This window comes from Erythranthe guttata, chromosome 2 (assembly GCF_056151865.1).
Source record: "Erythranthe guttata isolate IM_541 chromosome 2, IM_541, whole genome shotgun sequence".
Classification (NCBI taxonomy): domain Eukaryota; kingdom Viridiplantae; phylum Streptophyta; class Magnoliopsida; order Lamiales; family Phrymaceae; genus Erythranthe; species Erythranthe guttata.
The window spans coordinates 10972152-10993599 of NC_142534.1; the positions used below are offsets into that span (position 1 = coordinate 10972152).

Sequence of the window (21448 nt, forward strand, 5' to 3'; positions counted from 1 at the left end):
TCGGACCGGGAACCGGTCTGACCGACCCGAATCCACGTGGATTCGGTCCACTAAATCGCACAGAGCCATCGAACCGGCCGGTTCGACCGGTTCGATCCGATTAAACAAAAACCGATGTTTTAAAAACAATTTCAGATCCGATTTTCCAATTTTAAACAATTTTAAAGCTGGAAAAATTCTAAACAATATTTCAAAAATATTTTAAACTTACGAAAACTCCCAATTACATAATACGACAATCACTACTTTAATAAATCGAACATGCATAAAATCATAGCATATCATACAACGCAATTAATTACGCAACGAGCTCTGATACCACTGTTGGGTTTCGGGCACGTGTACGCAACGGAAAACAAAAATTTAATGTGATTTAAACGACTTTAAAGCACACAAGCACATGCCCGACAAATTAAAATCAATTAATTGCGTACCTTTGCGCTTCCCGCGAAATTAAAAACAACATACATGCTAAATAATTTAACCGAATTTAAATCAATTAACATGCTCGCGTTTAAACCAAATAACATGTTTGCAAAGATTAAAACGATTACACATAATCACATAAAATCATACGATAGCAAACATGAATTCATAGTTTAAACATAAACGAATCGAAACTAGGGTTTCGTGTATTTACCTCTTGAAGCGTGAGGTAGGAGCGTTTAGCAAGTCGAGATTGCTACGGAAACCAATCCGTACAATCGGGGCAGCAGCGGTGCAGCGGCGAATCGGCCACGGCGGCGCGTGAGGAACACGCGCGGTCTTCCGGGGCGGCGCGTGGGGCAGCGTGCGGCTTCGGCTCGTGCGTTGCTCCTCGATTCTTCGATCTACAGTCTTCCTCCTCTCGGATTTCACCTCGTATACTTCGATCTACTAAACACGTGGCACTAGACACGTAATAGTTAGAAAAACGGAAGAAAAAGAGAAGGAAAGAGACTACCAAGTCAATCGGCCGATGGACGGCCGATTCCGGCGAAACGGCGGGAGGACGGCGGTGGTGGCCGCGAGGGAGAGAGGCCGAGAGAGAGAGGTGGACGGCTAGGGTTAGGGTTTTTTTGTTGTGTGTTTTTTGTGCAAGACCTATAAATCAAGTATTTATATGTCTTGCATAAAACCCTAGCGGGCTTAAGTTGGACCGGGCCCAACAACTTAAGTCCGTTAGTACTTTTACTTGCTCGTCTCTCTCTTAATTCAATGACCGAAAAATTGCAACGATTACATTTTCGGAATCATTATAATTTCCTCGTCATTACGAGTGCCATCTCTTATTTTCCAACTTTCCAAAAGTGGAAACCCTAGTTCAGTGCACTTTCTAAATTTGGAAACTTCCCGATTTAGAAAGTTCACTAACACGTTCGCCTATTCTTTTCCTTTTCTCATTCTCATTCATAATTCCAAATTACGAATGTTGGATCCAATCATATTGACTTCCAATCATGCAAAGATAAACTATTTTATCTCTGACCGTTTATTCAAAGATCTCATGTGCACGAGCAGTGTGACCCTCGACGGTTCAGGTGTAAGCTAGCCGTGGGCCCACAACTCTTTGTGGTCAAAACTCGTCCCTTAGAGTTACGATTGAGATGAAGCTCGTTTCACCTTAATCACCCAACGAATCAAGATTGGCGTCTAGCAACTACGCGTCATGATTCCCTAGATACAAATGAAGTGCCTGCAAGAACCTTCAGATATAGTTAACGTACAGTACGGTCCCTTCGATTCATATGTCCCGATCGAACTAGAGGCATTGGTTCATCGAGACCTCTTTATATGTTCGATGACGGTGCGATCGTTCCAAGTGTTGTAATCCTTACGTGCATGACTTAGAGAATCGAATTCTCTAATCATCACTTAGTCAGCTCTGGCCAGAGACTTAAAATGATTACAAACTTTCAGAATACACAGGACATCCAAGACTATTCTAGCGATCGAATCCCCGACTACAATGCACAGACCTCCCACTAGATTTCGGACTGCACGAACACTGGCCCTTGGGATGGTCCTCGGTGGAACTCAGGGACAGGTCACGATACAGCTGGTCCTCTAGTGAAGTCACGGTGATGTCTAGGTCATAAGGACTAATGGTGTACAACTATACCATAGATATCTCTACTCGATTATTGGGAACCACTTAGAGATTTCTAGGGTGAGTGAGTTCAGTGAACTCGTCAACTTACGAGCACCCACTTATGCATGCCGATATCACAATACCGTTTACTGATGAGATGCAGTACACATACACTAAGTGCTAGTCTTAATGGGAAAGACCGATATCCTCATTAGTGGCGTAACCCTTCGACTAGGAACACGTTTAACAGTTATAATACTTGAGTAAATATCTCACGATCCTAACGATCAATTACTAGTACTTGTAATAACTGTAAGGACTATATCTATGCTTGTGACAAAGGGACAAAGATATAGAATGCCAATGTGTTTTATCATTAATACGAATAAAGGTTCGTTTATTACAATAATAAATACGAAAGACCACAGCCACATGTTGGCTTGTTGGTCACCTACTCTAACACGTTGGTCAATGCCGGAAAAAAAATTTCAGAAAAAAAGTATCAACGTCGAAGATCAGTGGTTGACGACTAGAGTTAAAATCGTGTTGGGATCAAAATTGAATAATTAGTGAAATTGGGTATAAATGACAAAATCAAAGTGTATAAAAGTTTGAGAAAATATATTTGTCTTTTAATGACCTTCGGTCTTGTCTTTCATTTTATGTAAAAATATATTTTGGATGAATTTATTTTTACTTATGTAAAATATATTTTGGATGAATTTATTTACGAACAAAGAAAAATTATGAACTTATATATAAGTGCTAGGGCATAAAAACGATAAAGAACCCCTTAAAAGAGGGATCATTTGAGAAACCCCCTCATATGTATTGTATCGGTTTATGCTATGCTACACCGGGTAAAATCCACCGGGTAGATCTTTACCATTCATATACACACAAACACAGACACGTCCACATTGGTGTATGTCGATCAATAATAAAAAACCACACGATGTAACCTTCACCGGGTGTAGCATAGAAATAACCAATTGTATCATTACAATAGATCTTTTTTCTTTCTTCCAATTTTTGAGATAAATCCAATTGCATTTAATTCAACAAATTATGTTATGAATAATCTATTTTTATCCCTTTTTTTGAACAATTTCTTTTACCTAGCCACAATTCTCCTAACCACTAGCCGTCTTTTATTTCTATTCTCTCCATTCTCTCCACAACCCACGTCCACACTCACACCCTCTCCACCCTCCTCCTTCTTGGTGAGACCTCCATCTCTTTCATTTGAACGTCGTCCATCTCTTTTCTTTCTCCACATGACCACCACATGACCACGATCGCCGCCTCCCATATCTCTTCTCTATCCACCGCTGGCAACGCCCCTCTCTCTCTCTCTCTCTCTCTCTCTCTCTCTCTCTCTCTCTCTCTCTCTCTCTCTCTCTCTCTCTCTCTCTCTCTCTCTCTCTCTCTCTCTCTCTTTTTTTTATACAACTGTTATTACGTTTATAGATCTAGCAAAGGGCATGCACCACTCTCTTTGGGAATGGAGGTTCCAAAGAGTTTAACGTTAGTCTTCGAATGTAATGATTATTTATTTTAATTTTTACATTGTCGATTTAAAATTACTTCATTTATTTAATTTTTTTTTCTAACATTGTGATTGTGGGATGTTATATTATGCGACAAGGTTCAGAATGTTGTGTGAAAACGGGGAAAGAATGCTTCAAAGTCCACTAAGAAGGCTGGAGACTTGGCTGGAAACATGTGGCACCACTGTGAGTTCCACGGGAGAGACATTGTCGTTGAACGCCTGTTAGGGACGTGCGTGAATGGCACTGAAGCGGTGCCGTCGCCATAGTACAACAGCCGGAATGATGCCTCGCTGCCCTTGTTGGTGGCGGTGTTGCACCTTTCCCTGGACATAATAGTGGATTTACATTTCAAATAAGTGGATTTACGTTTTGAATAGTGGTTTTACGATAGTAGATATACGCTTTTTTTTAATGTTATTTTTTGAGTTATGTTAGTAGTGAATTACGTTCATTCTTAGTAATTACGTATGTTTTTAGTGGTTTTCGTTAAGTTTGTTGTGGGTTATGTTAATATTAAAGTTGATTACTTTAATTTCACATTGAATTTTACGGTAACGATTTTCGATAAATTTATAGTAGTTTTCGGTGGATTTTGTATTTTTATTTTTGTATCCGTAGTGGAAAAAAAATTAATTAAAAAACTGAAATAACAAAAATAAATAAAAAGATTAGGAAGTTAAAAACCATATTTTTTAAACGAGTGGGAAGAAAAAATAGAAAAAAATAAAAGCAATATTTATTATAAAAATGAAATAAAAAACTATATTTTTTTTGATAAAAATGGAAAAAAAGGAATGAAAAAAAAAATTAAAAAAAATGAAATGAGGTGAGATTTGTGGGGGGTTAATTAGGGGATAAAGTATAATATGAATATTTTTGATAATTTGAGTCAAATGAATTTATGCAAAATTTCAAATTAAACATTGGATTTATCATTTATCATAATAGGCAACTTTATAGGGTTTTTTCTTTCTTTCGAATAGCCCCTTAAAACAAAGATTAAAAAAAAGAGAGGAATTTGATGAAAGAAATTAAATAGCGAAACCAAACGCAGCCTTACTTATAGAGATACAGACGACCAACGGAGAAGTCAAACCAAAGAAGAGTAAGGGAGGGGAAGGGAGAGAGAGAGAAAACGAGAGGAGAGAGAGAGAGAGAGAAAAACCTGAATAAATTCTCTCTTACCTGAAAACCCTAATTCAGTTATCCTGCTCCGATGATTCCTTCCCATTCGGGGCGAATTCCTGAAAGCAAGCACTAATTTAGTCAATTCAGTGAACGGAAATCAATCATGGCCGAGGTAGGGCAAGAGACATTGGATTTCGCGGCTCTGGTTGGACGCGCCGCCGAGGAATCCTATGTTTCGCTTAAGGAATTGGTGGAGAAATCCAAGTCCACGGAAATGCTATCCGACGCCGATAAGAAGATTATGATTTTGAAGTACATTGTTAAGACCCAGCAGCGGATGCTCCGTCTCAATGTCCTTGCCAAGTGGTGCCAGCAGGTGTTTCTCATTTCTTCTTTCATTACCATTTTCCTTTTTGCATTTTTCAGTTTTGTGTCGCTGTCCAAATACATTGTGTTGTGGGTTAGGGTTCGAGTTTGTATAATTGCTTCCTAAACACCGAGTGGGGATCTGTTCATATTTGAAATGTGGTGCGGGATGAGTTGGGATTTTCTGATTTGTTGAAAACTTGAGGGAATTTTGTTAATATTGGGGATAATTAGTAAGAGTTAGCCCTTAGGTTTACTTGATGTAAACTTTTTTTAAAGAGAAATATTACTTTGATTGGGCTCATAAAGTGTAGTTGTTCATCTAATTGAATGTAAAGAGTATTTCTTTTGATTTTGTGACATGGAGGCCGAGTTATGGAATCATGGATATCATTTGGTCATTAAATACATGGGGAATCAAGAACATGTAAGGGTTAGGGTTTTTAACTTGGGCTTTTGGAATATTTAACGGATATTGTTTATAAGAATCACTTGCTAGAGTGGGTTTCGGTGTATTAACTTTCCTAAATAAAGTGGTCACATGTGAAAATCATGTCTGCAAATTTGTTTATGTTTAAGTGGTTATAGGCAAAATTTTAAATTTTTAGGGGAAATTCTGATGATTTTACTTTTAAAATGGATAGAGATAGTAAGTACTTGAGAAATGAGAAAGAGCAAAGTACATAATTGGGCCTATATACGGATGCTCTTGGACTTAAAAAACAGCCATTTAAAGTGCTCTACATTCTTGCGATTGATACGAGGTTTCTTCTCTTGGCTAAGATTGAGTGAAGTTTTTGCGTTATTGGGGATGGGGGAAGGGTAGAAAATATGTGATTATATACGTCATATTTTCCATGCATAATTATGTCCACGTTGATTTTAAATACATTATTCTATAGCTGGAATGATTTATGGACTTACTGTATGTTTTCAGTAGGGTTTCTTTTGGAACTAATAGTTGATTGAATGAACCTTGCATGAGTGAAATGTCGGGCTTTAGCAGACTTCTTCGTGGAACATTAAAATGTTGTGCTGCTGCTTAGTCTCCTTGAATAATTTTCATTTTACGTTCTGCTTGATAGTGGGTTCTCCCTAAAAAATGTCCTGCAGGAATTAGATGTTGAATTTTTTTAGGACTCTGATTGCAACATTGGATATTATCTGGTAGCAAATGCAATTGCTTTAAGGCTGGATTTGTCTAGATTATACCTTTAGTTTCAATTCTACATTTCATTGAATTATTCTCCAAATAAACTTTTGTTTGGATAAATGAGACTTACTCACAGTTCAAGTGGTAGTGTCATAAATTATGTTAGATAATGATAACCATCTTTATTTTTATTTTTTTCCTTACAGGGAAAAATTGTTTACTAGTATTTCATTCTTCTATTGATACATTAGATGAAGAAACATGGTGCCCTTCATTTTTCTAATTTGTTCGTGCTGTTGGAATTACAGGTTCCTTTGATCCAGTACTGTCAACAACTTGCATCAACTCTATCAAGTCATGAGACTTGCTTCAGTCAAGCTGCAGATTCAATGTTTTTTATGCATGAGGGGCTACAACAAGCTCGAGCTCCCATCTATGATGTTCCTTCTGCTATTGAGGTTCTTCTTACTGGAAGTTACCAGCGTTTACCAAAATGCATAGAAGATGTGGGCACACAGAGCATATTGAATAAGGATCAGCAAGGGCCAGCTTTAAAGAAACTTGATACGCTTGTTAGGTCAAAGTTACTTGAAGTTTCACTTCCAAAAGAATTTACTGGAATCGAAGTTTCTGATGGTGTTGTCTTGGTTCGGGTTGATGGGGAATTCAAAGTTCTTGTCACACTTGGCTATCGAGGTCATTTGTCAATGTGGAGGATATTACATTTGGAGTTGCTTGTTGGTGAGAGAAGTGGGCTTGTGAAGGTGGAAGAATCACGACGACATGCTCTTGGAGATGATTTGGAACGCCGAATGGCTGCATCAGAAAACCCATTCACGACATTATATTCTATTCTTCATGAGCTATGTGTTGCTCTTATCATGGACACTGTTATAAGACAAGTGCAAACACTCCGACAAGGCAGATGGAAAGATGCAATTCGTTTTGAACTCATATCTGATGGTACTACTGGGCAAGGAGGGAGTGCTTCCTCCTCCCATGGCACTCATGACGGAGACACTGATTCTGGCTTACGAACTCCTGGATTGAAAATCATATACTGGTTAAATCTTGACAAAAGCACTGGAACATCTGATTCAGGGATATCCCCATTCTTAAGAATTGAACCACGCCCCGATTTGCAGATAAAGTGTTCACATAGCACATTTGTGATTGATCCTCTAACTGACAAGGAGGCAGATTTTACCCTTGACCGAAGTTGCATTGATGTTGAAATGCTACTGCTCAGAGCCATTGGCTGTAATAGATATACCCGCCTTCTTGAGATTTACAAGGAAGTGGAGAAGAATGGACAGATCAACAGAACACCTGGTGATGTCCAGCTTCAGTTTCATTTGGATGATTTTGCAACTGATTGTGGAAAGGTATCTACATAATGAAATTGTTATTCCATCAATGTTTCATTTTTTTTGTTTGTCCAATATTTTAGGCAGTCCACTGCTTAATTGACACATCTGGTTAGCGAAGAGAATGCCTAGCTGATAGTGTTTTTTTTCCTCTATCTAGTTTATAAGTTTATAAGTTGGTATGATAGACTCGGAACCAGGATTAACCATTTCCGCAAGCCCACCATATGTGAAGTATTGCAGGAATGCGATGAGGATGTCGCATGTTCAACAGGAGTATTGTGATATCCCATATTAACTGTGGCGTGATATTGGAATGGTTTATGAGTGCTAAAGTGAACTCTTCTAACAACTTGTGTTTACATATTTTTTCGAAGCAAGAATAAATTCATAGTAGTTACTAGTGGAGCTTGTTATGCTAAAGTCATTTTTTGCCAAAGTTTTACTCTAAGGCCCGTACCTTATAGTCTGACTAAATATTACTGTTGTTTATTATGGTTCGATGACGACTTAGTTCATATTTTCGGGAATAGTACATTGTACATGTTAGAAGTAGAACCATCCGTAGCCAAATTTATATTCAGTCATCTAGAAGAATTTGTTCCATGTCTTTACAATTGTGGAAACATAGTTTATGTTTTCGTTTAACAGAGGGATAATGATGCACTTGATCAAAAGCATGATGGCCAGGAAGTTCTGCATGTGCGTGCCTATGGTTCTTCATTTTTCACTCTTGGAATAAACATAAGGTCTTTTCTTACCTTTCTGTTTTCTTTAACCCCAGCATGCTTGATCTTTTCTCCATTAGAATTGACTATAAACTTGTTCTGTTATGTGCATGCTTGTGGACAGTGACTGTAAAATAAACTTCATTTGAAATTGATTACACGTGGTTGGTATTCTTTTTTTTTTTTTTTCTTCACAAGAGCTAAAAACAATGTAGCATGTCACGTTTTAACATTTATGGTTCGGGATTATGCTCTTCAGCTGACATATTCTGGACAACTTCTATAGCCATAATTTTTCAACATTAAGATAGATGATACTCTTCGTCTAACTGAAACCTGCCATTACAACGCACCACACTAATTTGAATGGTTTAGGAAGTCGTAGCAGGTTATGCCTTAAAATGATGGAAACCAGAAGCATGTTAGTATTGATTTAGAACATTGCATACAAAAACTCTGTGCACTAGTTCATCCTGTAGTTGTTGGAAGGCCATAAAAATTATTTGCCAATGAACATCTTGAACGTGTGTATGAATGTCCACTGAGTTCCCTATTTCTGAGTGATGGAAATAAATCAGACACTAAAGGAAGCTTATGAAACTCACCGCATCTATTTTGGGCGCAACTGTGTCTAAGAAAAAGAACATAAACTTGCACTCAGAGATTCTTAGCACAATTCTTTGATCTTAATTTATTACGTCAAAGTGTTGATTAGTTCAAAGCAACCCAAACTAAGCCCAAATTGACCAAATTGATGTCAATGCTCGAACTGATTCTTACTGGAGTATTTGTGGTGATAGTTGAAGTTTCAGGAGACGTTCTTTCTGGTTTAAAGAACTTAAAGCTAAGTTTTTCCTTTTGCTTTGCAGGAGTGGTCGTTTTCTTCTTCGCTCATCGAAGAATATCATATCATCAAAGGCTTTGCTAGAGTGTGAAGAAGCATTGAACCAGGGAAGTATTACAGCAGCGAAAGCTTTTATCAACTTGAGGAAAAATAGTATTTTACATTTATTTGCAAGCATTGGACGGTTCTTGGGTCTTGAGGTATTTATAATCTTTGAGACTTCTCCTTAATTTGCTAGTGCATCCGCAACTTCATTCTCTATTCAAAGTACTGTGACTTTATTTTCATCTGTATACTTAGTAAGGGTGTCTGTTCTGTGATGATAAGATATTAATTACCCACTGCTCACTGAATTTCTGATGATGGAAACTGGAAGATCTGGACATTTCCCTAAAGGCACTATTTTCCTGCTATAGATGCCTAACGAATTAGATTCATGAACCATGTGGTTTTGTTGTTTGCGAAGAAGCAACGCTGCTTAGGAAATTAAAATCCTACAGAAGCTACATCTTACAAATGACGAACAGTAGGGTTCATGTTGGTGGCAAACTGACTCTCCAAATTAAAATATCTGTAGCAAGAGGAAGCTATGTTATCTAGAGTGCATTCTCTATATGAGGGGATGGATATCCAACCTGCATATCTTGTATAAGTATTATATTGTTTGAACAACTAAATAGGCATAGTAATATCTTCTTGCAGGTATTTGATCATGGGTTTACAGCAGCAAAATTGCCAAAGAACATTTCGGATGAGTCAAATTCATTATTCATGGGATTCCCAGAGTGTGGGAGTTCTTATTTCTTGTTAATGCAACTTGACAAGGAGTTCAAACCTTGTCCCAAGTTAATAGAAGCACAGACAGATCCCTCTGGGAAAGGTGAAGCATTTGGTGATATGAGCAAAGTAACTAGAGTAAAAGATTTGGATATTAGTACGATGCACATGTGCAAAGATGAACTCAGTTTGAGCCTTCTCGATCGTCGGAAGATGGTATCGATTCTTGATGATGTTAATGTTAATGAGGTTTCTGAACGCATTCTTCACTCTAACTCCAGCTTGGAAGGTTCTGTTGCTCGATCTAGTGTTCCTATCAGTTTCTCATCTATTGTCGATGAAGTCTTTGAGATTGAGAAAGGGTCATCTGGACATAACACATTGTCTACATCTGGTCTGTCTTCTACATCCCGTTTTGGCTTGGGAAGTATGAATCTCCATAATGCAAAACCTTCAGCATCACCCCAAAACTGGGATGGAGCTCAAACATTACAAAATTCTGTGAGCAATTTTAAGAGCTTGATGCCGTCTGGTTCCACCAGTTCACTTACCACGCCTTCAGTGAAAAGCCAAGCTATGAATAAATTAACAGCTTCAAAGTCAGATCAGGATCTGTCTGCTCTCAGGTCTCCACATTCTGGTCGCTTTGGTTCTTACGGTGTAATGGACGAAGACCAGCTGACTGTAGCTGGACTTCCCTCAGCTCGGCTTTTGTCTCCACCACAGCGCACCGGCCCTCCAGTTTCAGTAGTGAGCATGAAGTCTAATGAACCTAAAAGCACGCCTGCTGGGACTGTATCAGGGAACTTTGCTATTTCTGGATCTAACTCATGGATTAATTCTCCTATATGTAAGAGGCCGTCTTAATTATTTTTTATTGCATTTGGTTTGTAAATTGCATTAACAAGCATATAGCTTCACTTAATCACATTTTCCATACATGCCTCTTTCTCAGCTTCAACACTGGACAGTGCTGTTCTCGAGAACTCAAACCAAGAAAGCATACCTCAACATGATGGAATACCCCGAAAACGAACTGTGTCAGATATGTTAAAATCTATTCCCTCACTGCATTGTCTTGCAATCAATGAAGCATCTAATAAGAGAAGGAAAATTAAGGAAACACCACATGCCGAGCTTTCTCATACACCGCCTCTTAGTTCTTGTGACCATCCTTGTAAAATTGAAAAACACAGCTTTGCGAATCTTATAGCTGAAGCCAATATGGGCAGCGCATCTCCTAGTATTTACGTATCTGCGCTCCTTCACATTGTTAGACATTGCTCACTGTGTATAAAACATGCCCGATTGACTAGTCAGATGGAAGAACTTGATATACCCTATGTTGAAGAAGTGGGTCTGAGAAGTGCATCCTCAAACTTGTGGTTCCGCCTTCCATTTTCCAGAGATGATACATGGCAACACATATGTTTGAGGCTGGGGAGCCCTGGAAGCTTGTACTGGGATGTCAAAATTGTTGACCCACACTATGAGGACTTGTGGGAGCTTCAGAATGGGAGCAATACTACCCCGTGGGGTTCTGGTATTCGAATAGCTAATACATCTGATGTGGATTCTCATATCCGTTATGACTCGGAAGGTGTTATATTGAGTTACAATTCTGTGGAGGCTGATAGTATTAAGAAGTTAGTGGCTGATATACAAAGACTTTCAAATGCTAAAACTTTCGCCCTTGGAATGCGAAAACTATTAGGTGCAAGGACTGATGAGAAACTGGAAGAGAACAATGGAAACTTAGACAGCAAAAATCCTGCTGGATTGAAAACCGTGATGGAGGGTTATGAAAAGTTGTCTGAACAGATGAGAAGAGCGTTTAGAATTGAAGCTGTTGGACTAATGAGTTTGTGGTTTAGTTTTGGTTCAGGTGTCCTTGCTCGCTTTGTTGTTGAGTGGGAGTCTGGTAAAGAGGGCTGCAGAATGCATGTTTCTCCCGACCAGCTTTGGCCCCATACTAAGGTTTGTTCATTCTTTAGCAGATATTTAATAAACTTTCTTCGCCTGCTCTTTCTCTGTGTTTCCTATTGTTTAGACATCTCAATTTATTCCAGCCCCCCTCCCCAATCTTTTCTCCTCAATGAATGACCCTTTTACAAGTGTATGCATTTCCTTGTTAGTTGGAAAGAGTTTCTTTCGTGTTAATGAAAGCTTAGAATTCATGGATAAGAACCAAATCCAAATGCAAATAAAATCCAACTCATAGGACATATGCTTCACACTGTTCGTGATTAAGATCTAATTAAAGTATTGCCAACCTTGGGTGCCACATTGTTATTGGTTCATTGGCGTCAACAGAATTTCCACCGGATGATTAGTTAGATTCTGACATCATGAAGCATAGTTACATTTCCCAAGCATAACCATGCTCAGGTTCAGGTGGCTCATAGCCTGGATCTGATTATATAGCAAATGAAATTCGGTATTCTCAATTGCGAAGTGTTTTATTTGTCAAGTGCTCTTTCAACAACCTTGAGTTCCCCAATTGAGATGGTGAGCATCTCTGACAACCTGATTTTCTTTTTACATTGTCAATGAGGGAGTAAAACCATATAGTCTTGTAGCTGGAATGAATTTTCAAACATCATTTTAAATTGCTTGGAGCAGCTTTGATTCTCTTAAAATTCTTTTGCTTTATTGGAAGTTTGCATACTAAATTTAGTGGCTCATGAGCATACTCCTTAGGCCCTTTTGTTCGGCGATATTGAGTACGTATTTGTTGTCATATGGTACCCATAATCTATTGACCGTAGTATTTGATAAATTTAGGACTTTGGGAATAAGATACATTTTTCTTTCTTCATGCTATTGGTTCAGGTCTGCCGAAGAACATGTACAGTCACAATTATGTAGAAATTTAATAGCATCTAAAGTAATAATTCTATACATCATAGATTTTCTTGTAAATATTAAAATAATTTTTTACCATCCTTGAGAAGAATGTGAGATCTTAGAAAGACGGAACAAACTTAAAAATAGTATCGTGGACAAGTTTGTGTGCTGAAAGGAGGTCTGACATTGGGGACGAGTACCTTATGTTTTTCTCCCTTTAGATTCCAAACTCACTAATTACCGTGGCAAAATTAAGATGTTGAGTTTCTATTTTTGGATTCAAACTTGCGAAAATTGGTTACTTCCGTTTTTTTGAATTTTTGTGCTTTTATTCTTTTCAGTTCGTAGGCATCACATAGAAATTTAATTTGTCAAGGTCAGATTCCTATCCAAATGCCATTCCATCCCATAAAAACTGAGTCTTTGGTTAATTTTTATTTCCATGGAGACAGAAGTTTACATGTCTAAAATCTGGGTGCATTGATGACTTTGAGTTGCTTGAGTTGGAAGATAACTTGATTAACCTTATTTTAATTTACTTTTGAGTAAAAAGAAACGTGCTTTATGATTATTTTGTTTTGCCTGTGCAAATGTTTTGAAGATTTTTCATTAGTTTCTTTAAACAAGCAGATAAAACTCTTAATTTATATTTTCGACAGTTTTTAGAAGATTTCATTAATGGAGGCGAAGTTGAATCCCTTTTGGATTGCATTCGACTGACTGCTGGACCGTTGCATGCTCTTGCTGCTGCTACAAGGCCTGCGCGAGCTGCTCCTGTTTCTGGGGTTCCTGGGATGACAAGCTCTATTTCTTCTACTTTAAAGCAGACTGGATATGTGCCATCTCAGAGTCTGCCTAGCAATTCCAACACGAATACTAGTCAAGCTTCATCTGGTCCTGCGGGTAATCCTGGTGTTCCTACATCAACAGGCCCTATTGGAACTCATAATACTGCTGCAGTCCTGGCAGCAGCCGCGGCGGCAGCAGCAGCAGCTGCTGCTGGTCGAGGTGGTCCTGGCCCTGGCATTGTTCCCAGTTCATTGTTGCCAATTGATGTTTCTGTGGTGCTAAGAGGCCCCTACTGGATTAGAGTCATATATCGCAAAAATTTTGCTGTTGACATGCGGTGTTTTGCTGGAGATCAAGTTTGGTTGCAACCAGCTACCCCACCAAAAGTTGGTGCACCTATTGGGGGATCACTTCCATGTCCGCAGTTTCGACCTTTTATTATGGAGCATGTTGCTCAGGAATTGAACGGCATCGATTCTAACTTTCCAGGTGCTACCCAGGCGCTTGGATTGTCTAATTCAAATAATCCCAATCAGAGTGCAACTTCACAGCTACCAGTTACGCCTGGAAGCAGATCCAACCTTGCAAATACTTCACCAATGGCTCGAACAGGAAATGTGTTAGCTGTTTTAAACCGGACAGGAAACTCTCTTCCTGGATCTTCCAATGTACCTTTGGTTAACCAATTACGTAGATCACCTAGTTCTGCGGTCCCTGCTCATGTTAGAGGAGAGCTGAATACTGCCATAATTGGACTTGGGGATGATGGAGGCTATGGTGGTGGATGGGTTCCTCTTGTCGCACTAAAAAAGGTCCTTAGAGGTATTCTGAAGTATCTTGGAGTACTGTGGCTATTTGCACAATTGCCAGAACTTTTGAAAGAGATCCTCGGGTCAATTCTGAAGGATAATGAAGGTGCATTGTTGAATTTGGATCAGGAGCAGCCAGCTTTGCGCTTCTTTGTTGGGTAAGCCTACAAGTTACACCTTATACATCATTGCGTGTTCATATTTACTTATTGTATAGAGCTTACAATATGTTCCTTGGACTTCCTCATGAAATGAGCTGGAGGATCAGTATTTAGCATCGACTTCACGGTTAAGAATCATTATAGCCTTAACCTCTCAACTTTTACTTTTCTCTGCATCCTCTTCTGTTAACTTGTCGGTTTCTCTTGTTAGACATACATGTTTGATTTGGAGTAACACACACTTACATTTTTAGTCTCAAAATAAACTTTGGGCGGGTAAAAATGTTTGAGGCTTAAGAACTGAATTTTCTTCGTAAGAGGGGTATGGGTATTCATGTGTTTCTAGATGACTATTTGTTTTTATTCTTGTCCTCATCCTTGCAAATATTCTTCATGCACGACGGGCTTTGTGAGTTTTATCCTCAAGCTCTCCTTTTTTTTTTTTTTTTTTTTTAATACTTATTATTATGTTTGCTTCTGTTCCTGCTCAGTTGTTTACACTTTTGTTGAAGCACTGTTGAAGTGAATGTCTCCCCAGATTTCTGGTGGCATCCTCACATGGCAATTTACATCTTACTAATGCAAAATGCTTGTCTACTTTAGCTATCATTAAAATCAATGGATGGTCATCCAAGCTGTGTTGTGCAAAAAGGACTTATTAAACATTAGTCTCCGAACCAACTACTGATATTTTGCTGACAGCAAATTTAGTGCTCTGAAATGTGATGCCAATTTTTTGGCAGCCAAAATTATTTTCCTCTTTACTCCCAGAGTCCGATAGATTAAGCAGAGTGGGAGAGACCATAATATTCATTTGCCAATGCGATTCTAGTGTGTGATTTGTTCTCTATATACTATAGAATTGTTTTCTTATAATATTATTGTACTGTATTTATTATACTTTCAAAATATGAACTTTCATCAAATGAACAGAAACGTACATGGATCAGATAAAAGTATTTAGTCGAGGAACTCCAGTTCTAGACATGATTGATTGATGTGACATTTTGAGTTTGTTCTTGTCACACTTGCGTGAAATGAGGTATTAGTAAATAGACAAAGTTGAATCTAGTCAGAAAGTAGGACATCGAGAAAGTTTCAATGTTTTGAAACAATAGTATGTGCATACTTATTTAGACATATATCCTGGATTTTCAATAGTTACTGTATTCCATAACTATATCATAACATATTTGTTTTACGAAAAAAGATGCCTTCTTTTAGTTGAAAATAAGTTATTACTTCAATAATTGTATTTCAGTGTGTTTGTGTTTCTACACATTTCAGGAATATTAAAGTATTCTTTAATTGCATTAGTCTATAGGCATTGCTGTAAAAAGATAATATAAAATATAAGGCGGTAATTTGATTAAGAAACTAGATCATAAGATATGTACAGATTTAAATATAATTTCAGAAAGTTTACGGCTGCTGTGGTTATTAGGGTATAAGTTTTGTGTATATTAGTTTCAACTTTCAAGTAGAATGAATTGTAGTGGAAAAGTAAAATGAAGTTCCAATGTTAGGTTCTTAGTCGTACTGCTTGAGCAAGTCGCTATATTATGATAAACATTGTGCTTATCAAAATCTTTTTATGCATTTTGTTTTCCTTTTATACACATAATCAAGAAAAAGAGAGAAGAAATAGTTAGATCTGTAGCATTCTGTTCATGTATTTTGTAATTTATACAATGTCCTTAGCTTATGATTATACGATGCTTTTGCAGCGGCTATGTATTTGCTGTTAGTGTTCACAGAGTTCAACTTCTTCTCCAAGTCCTCAGCGTCAAAAGGTTCCAGCCAACTCAGCAGCAACAGAATTCAGCCACTGCTCTAGAAGAATTAACTCAATCCGAAATAGGAGAGATATGCGATTACTTCAGTCGTCGTGTGGCATCTGAACCCTACGATGCATCTCGAGTTGCCTCATTCATCACCCTCTTGACTTTACCGATTTCAGTTCTGCGAGAATTTCTGAAACTCATCGCATGGAAGAAAGGATTAACTCAAGGTCAAGGAGCTGCTACTGCTGCTGACTCAGCATCCCCTACTCAAAAATCCCGAATCGAATTGTGCCTCGAGAATCACATGGGGTTCAACAAAGATGGCATCGCCGATAATACATCATCAGTATCCAAGAGCAATATTCACTACGAGAGGGCCCACAACTCGGTTGACTTTGGACTGACTGTTGTTCTTGATCCAGCACATATACCTCATATAAATGCTGCTGGAGGTGCAGCTTGGTTGCCTTACTGCGTTTCGGTGAGATTAAGGTACTCGTTTGGTGAAAATAATCCAACTGTAAGTTTCCTTCGAATGGAGGGAAGCCATGGTGGGCGTGCTTGCTGGTTGAGAAGTGACGAGTGGGATAAATGTAAACAAAGAGTGATTAGAACTGTGGAAGTGAATGGCTCTTCTTCTGGTGGGGATAATAATAATACTAATACTAATAATAATACGAATCAGGGAAGATTGAGAGTTGTTGCTGATAGTGTGCAGAGAACTTTACACGCTTGCCTTCAAGGACTAAGAGACGGCATAGGAATGACGTGATTTTGAAGATTAATACTTAGGAGAGATGACTTTTTGATTTAAATGAATGGTGATTCGAGAGGGGATTTTGATTGGTTTTAGTTATTTTAGCATACGCAGCAGCAGCATGGTTTTCCAAAGTGATTTGAGCTTGGCTAACTTGAAGACATGTATTTTAGTCAGGTTATTGTTTGTTTCTCTGTGTACAGGGTAGTAGTGGTTTTTATAGGTTTTTGTATAAATTTGATCACTCGATATTTTGTACAATTCAAACTGCCACTCTGTGAAAAGAAAGTGGTCTTTCAATTTACTTTTCGTTAGAAACTAATTGCTGTCGTATATTTTTTGGGTACATACATATGGTTTTGCCTTAGACATCTTTATAAATTGCGATAAGGTTGTAATCCGAGGGAGTTGATTCTAAATTGAGCGCGACTCCGAAAAACAAATATAGCAAACTATACTCCATTCTTTTTTAATTGGTGTATAGAGTTGTTGCGAACATATTAAGGTGGTGTTTGCAAACGCTTTTCCAAAGTGATTATGAGCTTTCTTCGGTTCAATGTCAGTTTCTTTTAACACCGAAGAGCTCGTAATCACTTTGGAGAAAGCGTCTGTAAACACCACCTAAGAATCATAATGAATAGTTCAATAGGAATGCCCAAAATACCCTCAGGATATTAAATGATCTTTTCTCTCCGGAAAAATATTCATTTATGATAAGAGGGCAAAATTGGTTAAATATTAATAAACTGTGCTCTGAAAAAAGTGACATGTAATATGGAAAAAAAGCAATTATGACTAAACACTTGAAACAAATGGCGTGAGTACTTCTTATTAGGTAGCTGATAAACACACAATTCTACACAATAAGCCTTATCATTACAACGTATTCTAACAAAAAAATGAAGTAAAAACGCAAATTTGGTCCAAGAAAACTAACCAGACGTAATTCATCTTATGTTGTCGCAATAGGAATAACAAACGGATTGAATGATGATAATACTCACGAGTACATATAGCTAATTTGTATCTAAAATACTTATTCGCCAACTCATCACGACAGAACAATTCTAATAAGTCTCTGCTCAGGCGCTCGGAATTTTTGCCTTCTCTTCTTCAGCGACTGTTGTGATCTTCTCTGCAGAAGGCTCTACATCGCTCTTCAGTTCCGTCTCAAATTCTTTTGCCGCCTACACTTGAATTAATGACACAAAACCGATAAAAGCTACAGCTTATAATTTATGGGGAACATAGTTTAAAAAAAAAGACCGAATATCAATCAGATGATATATACAGGAGTTAATGTAATCAGCTTTTCGATCTTTCAAATCACAAATTACACAACAGCTGTATAATAAACGCTTAACAGTAGAAAATACTCATTCTAAATATCAAAGTCAGAGAGGATATAAATTGCTATATATAGGTTTGGTTCATAATCGAACAATAATAGATTTTATTTCTATATATAGCTTGGGCGGTTCAGCTGCGCCCTTTAATGAACACTTGTTCCTCCGTTCAACGGCTAACACAGCGTTTATCGGCACCAAATACATTCCATTTGAATTCCCTGACCATGTTTCTAAATAGTAATTGATCATCATTAATCTCGATAAATCAAATAAGCAGTCGACTATTGAAGTGGAACGGGATTCTACAAGTTCAACTATAATGCAAGCTTTTAAAGACTAATTATGCAAATCATTCCAAGTCCAACTGAAATATCTGTTCGTAACGATCGTGATGGAATAATTTCATTCCTTGAAACTGGTTTAAAATGCATATAAATTACCGGAAAAACGAGAATTTTTGCTTGTGAAGATCCACCAAACATACATACACCTAAAGATGCATTTGGATGGAAGGATTTCAAATTCACAATAAGAAATCTTTCGAGGCTGTTTGGACGAATAAACTTGAAATTCTTAGCTCTCGATTTGAAGTTTGAACTAGTTTTTGAGTTAATAGGGGGTGGATTTCATCTGCCCCCAAATCCTCCAATCAAATTCAATCCTCTTATCAAGTTCAAATCATTCAATTCAAATGCATCAATCAGTAATTAATAACAGCAACAAACTGAAAAAAGCCCTAAAAGTTTTATTTATTTATTTTAATTAATTGAAGAAAAAGGAGAAAAAAGTGAAACCTGTTGAAAGCCCTTGAGAGTCTTGCCAATACTGCGGCCAACTTCAGGCAACTTCTTGGGGCCGAAGACCAGAGCCACGACGCCGGCAATAACAGCGATCTCCGGCACTCCGAGACCGAAAAGGCAGTTGCAGGACAAACCCCTCTTCTTGGAAATTACGATCCGGCCACGGTTGGGGTTGGAGTTGGAGAAATTGTTGTAGCTGAAGAAAACTGAGCTGGATGAAGAGAGAGAAGAAGTTATTATTCTTGTCGATGGGTTCAGGCTGAGCACTGCGGCGGAGGATGATGAGATTGTCGCCATTGGTAAAACTCTGATGATGAGAATGTATGTATATGTGTATGTGTATGTAGAGAGAGAGAGAGAGAGATATTATAATAGCTAGCTAGCAAGTAGAGAGTATTGCTTTGTTTTGCTTGGTGGTTGGAGGGTAGGTGAAGTAATTCTCATCGACACATTTTTAATTAATACTAGTTAATTATAAACGACCCCAATTTGCTATTTCTATATTTCAAATGTGGTATTAGGGGTGCAAGTTGGAACGGAATTTCCAACTTCCGCCGGTTCCGATTCGAAAAGTTCCGATTTTGGAACAACTTTTTTCATTCCGACTTTCGAAATTTTGATTTTCGAAATTTTCCGATTTTTTTGGATTGAAATTGGAATTATATAAAATAAATTTGGAATTTCCGATTTCCGATCCGATTTAATTCTGAAATTAATTCCGAAAAACACAACTATAAATAATATATATATTATACAATACTTAATTTACGAAAAATACACCTATAAGTTTTGTTTTAGGATTTTGACATAATGAATTCTTGTTAGAAGTTTTATTGGATATTAAGTTGTGTTTATTTTTTATTTATTTTTTTGAACTGAAATTTAGCAGTTATTAGTTTTACTTTTATCGACGTGGATGTTCTTATTTTTGAAAAATTATGAACATGTTAGAAAATTTCAGCTAAGTTTTGAAATTTTAAAGCTTATGTGATTTCCGATTTTTTTTCCGAAATTCTGAAATTTCCGGGCCTTTTTGAATTGGAATGAATTTTTCGATTTCAAAAATTTTGGAATTGGAATTGGAATAGATTTTGTACTTCAGATTTTCTTTTTGAATTTTTCCAAAAAGGCTAATTTCGATCCGTTCCATCCGACTTTCACCCCTATGTAGTATGGTTCTAGAGTATGCACCTTCACACACTTCGATTTAAATAAAAAATATATGGGCAAATAAGAAAAATACTTTTATATATACCAAAATTACCCCTAACTCATTGAAACACTAATTCAAATCCCATTTCATGATTTACATCCCAATTTAACTCAATTTCACCAATTAATCAAATTTGACCGCCACCACCAATCTCCGACGTTGATTTTTTTTTTCTTTTGAAAACTTATTTTTTCTTCAAAAAAAAACTATTTTAATTAATATTACTGTCTTGACCTGCTATATTACTGTCTCCAAATTTATTACTGTCTGAAACAGTAATTTAACTGTTTGAGACAGTAATATTACTGTCTAAGACAGTAATTTCATGCAAAATCTTCATATTCGTGCGGCTCCAAAACAACATAATCACACAAGTCGTCTCCTTCTTCTTGTTGTTGCATCAAAGAAAGATAAACTAGTTATATAATTGAGAAAGAAAAAAAAAAAGGAAGATGTTAGTGATTTCGTGTAGGATTACAAGAAATTAAACATTTCATTTTGTGCCATCTTGCACGAAATGGATAACATATCTTGTTATTGGGTCATTTCATGTAGAATCACACGCACTTCCATCAAATCGAAAATCAACTATTAATTTTAAAACTATTAGTTTAAAAAAAAAACTCATATTTTGGAGAAATCTTAATTTGCCAAAAACCCCAACTTCAAATCAAGGTTTTCTAGAAGAAGTATATATAGTAAAGAATATAATTGATTCTGAGCTTCAAGCTGCAATGTCCAATTCAAAGATTTTCTACAAATTTGTTTGCAAAATAAGATACAAGTATATCCCAACTATAGAGAAGGCTGATAAGCCAGGGAAGGCTTGTTCTTTTAGCAGAGAATTGACAAGGGTTTTTCTCTTTCATTGGAGTTTACTATTCATAATGTAATTTTTTCTAATTACAGTGCGAAATAATTCATTTGTTACGAAACCCTTTAATCTTTTTTC

The 21448-nt window shown here is 37.3% G+C and overlaps 2 protein-coding genes across 2 annotated transcripts; one reads left to right on the forward strand and one right to left on the reverse strand.

Annotated features, from left to right (window-relative positions):
- Window positions 1-4568: 4568 nt before the first annotated feature.
- Window positions 4569-17456, forward strand: SWP (RNA polymerase II transcription mediator). Its single transcript, XM_012999664.2, has 8 exons — window positions 4569-5128; window positions 6580-7656; window positions 8290-8387; window positions 9236-9410; window positions 9913-10837; window positions 10943-11964; window positions 13494-14590; window positions 16321-17456. The coding sequence occupies exons 1-8, from the start codon at window positions 4916-4918 to the stop codon at window positions 17147-17149; spliced, it is 5436 nt and encodes a 1811-aa protein (XP_012855118.1). The 5' UTR covers window positions 4569-4915; the 3' UTR covers window positions 17150-17456.
- Window positions 17457-17937: 481 nt separating this feature from the next.
- On the reverse strand, window positions 17938-19759 carry LOC105974553 (sec-independent protein translocase protein TATA, chloroplastic). The gene is made up of 2 exons (XM_012999665.2): window positions 19278-19759; window positions 17938-18321 (listed from the first exon to the last, which is right to left on the reverse strand). Exons 1-2 carry the CDS (start codon window positions 19578-19580, stop codon window positions 18217-18219), a joined length of 408 nt encoding a protein of 135 aa, XP_012855119.1. The 5' UTR covers window positions 19581-19759; the 3' UTR covers window positions 17938-18216.
- Between the last annotated feature and the right edge of the window lie 1689 nt (window positions 19760-21448).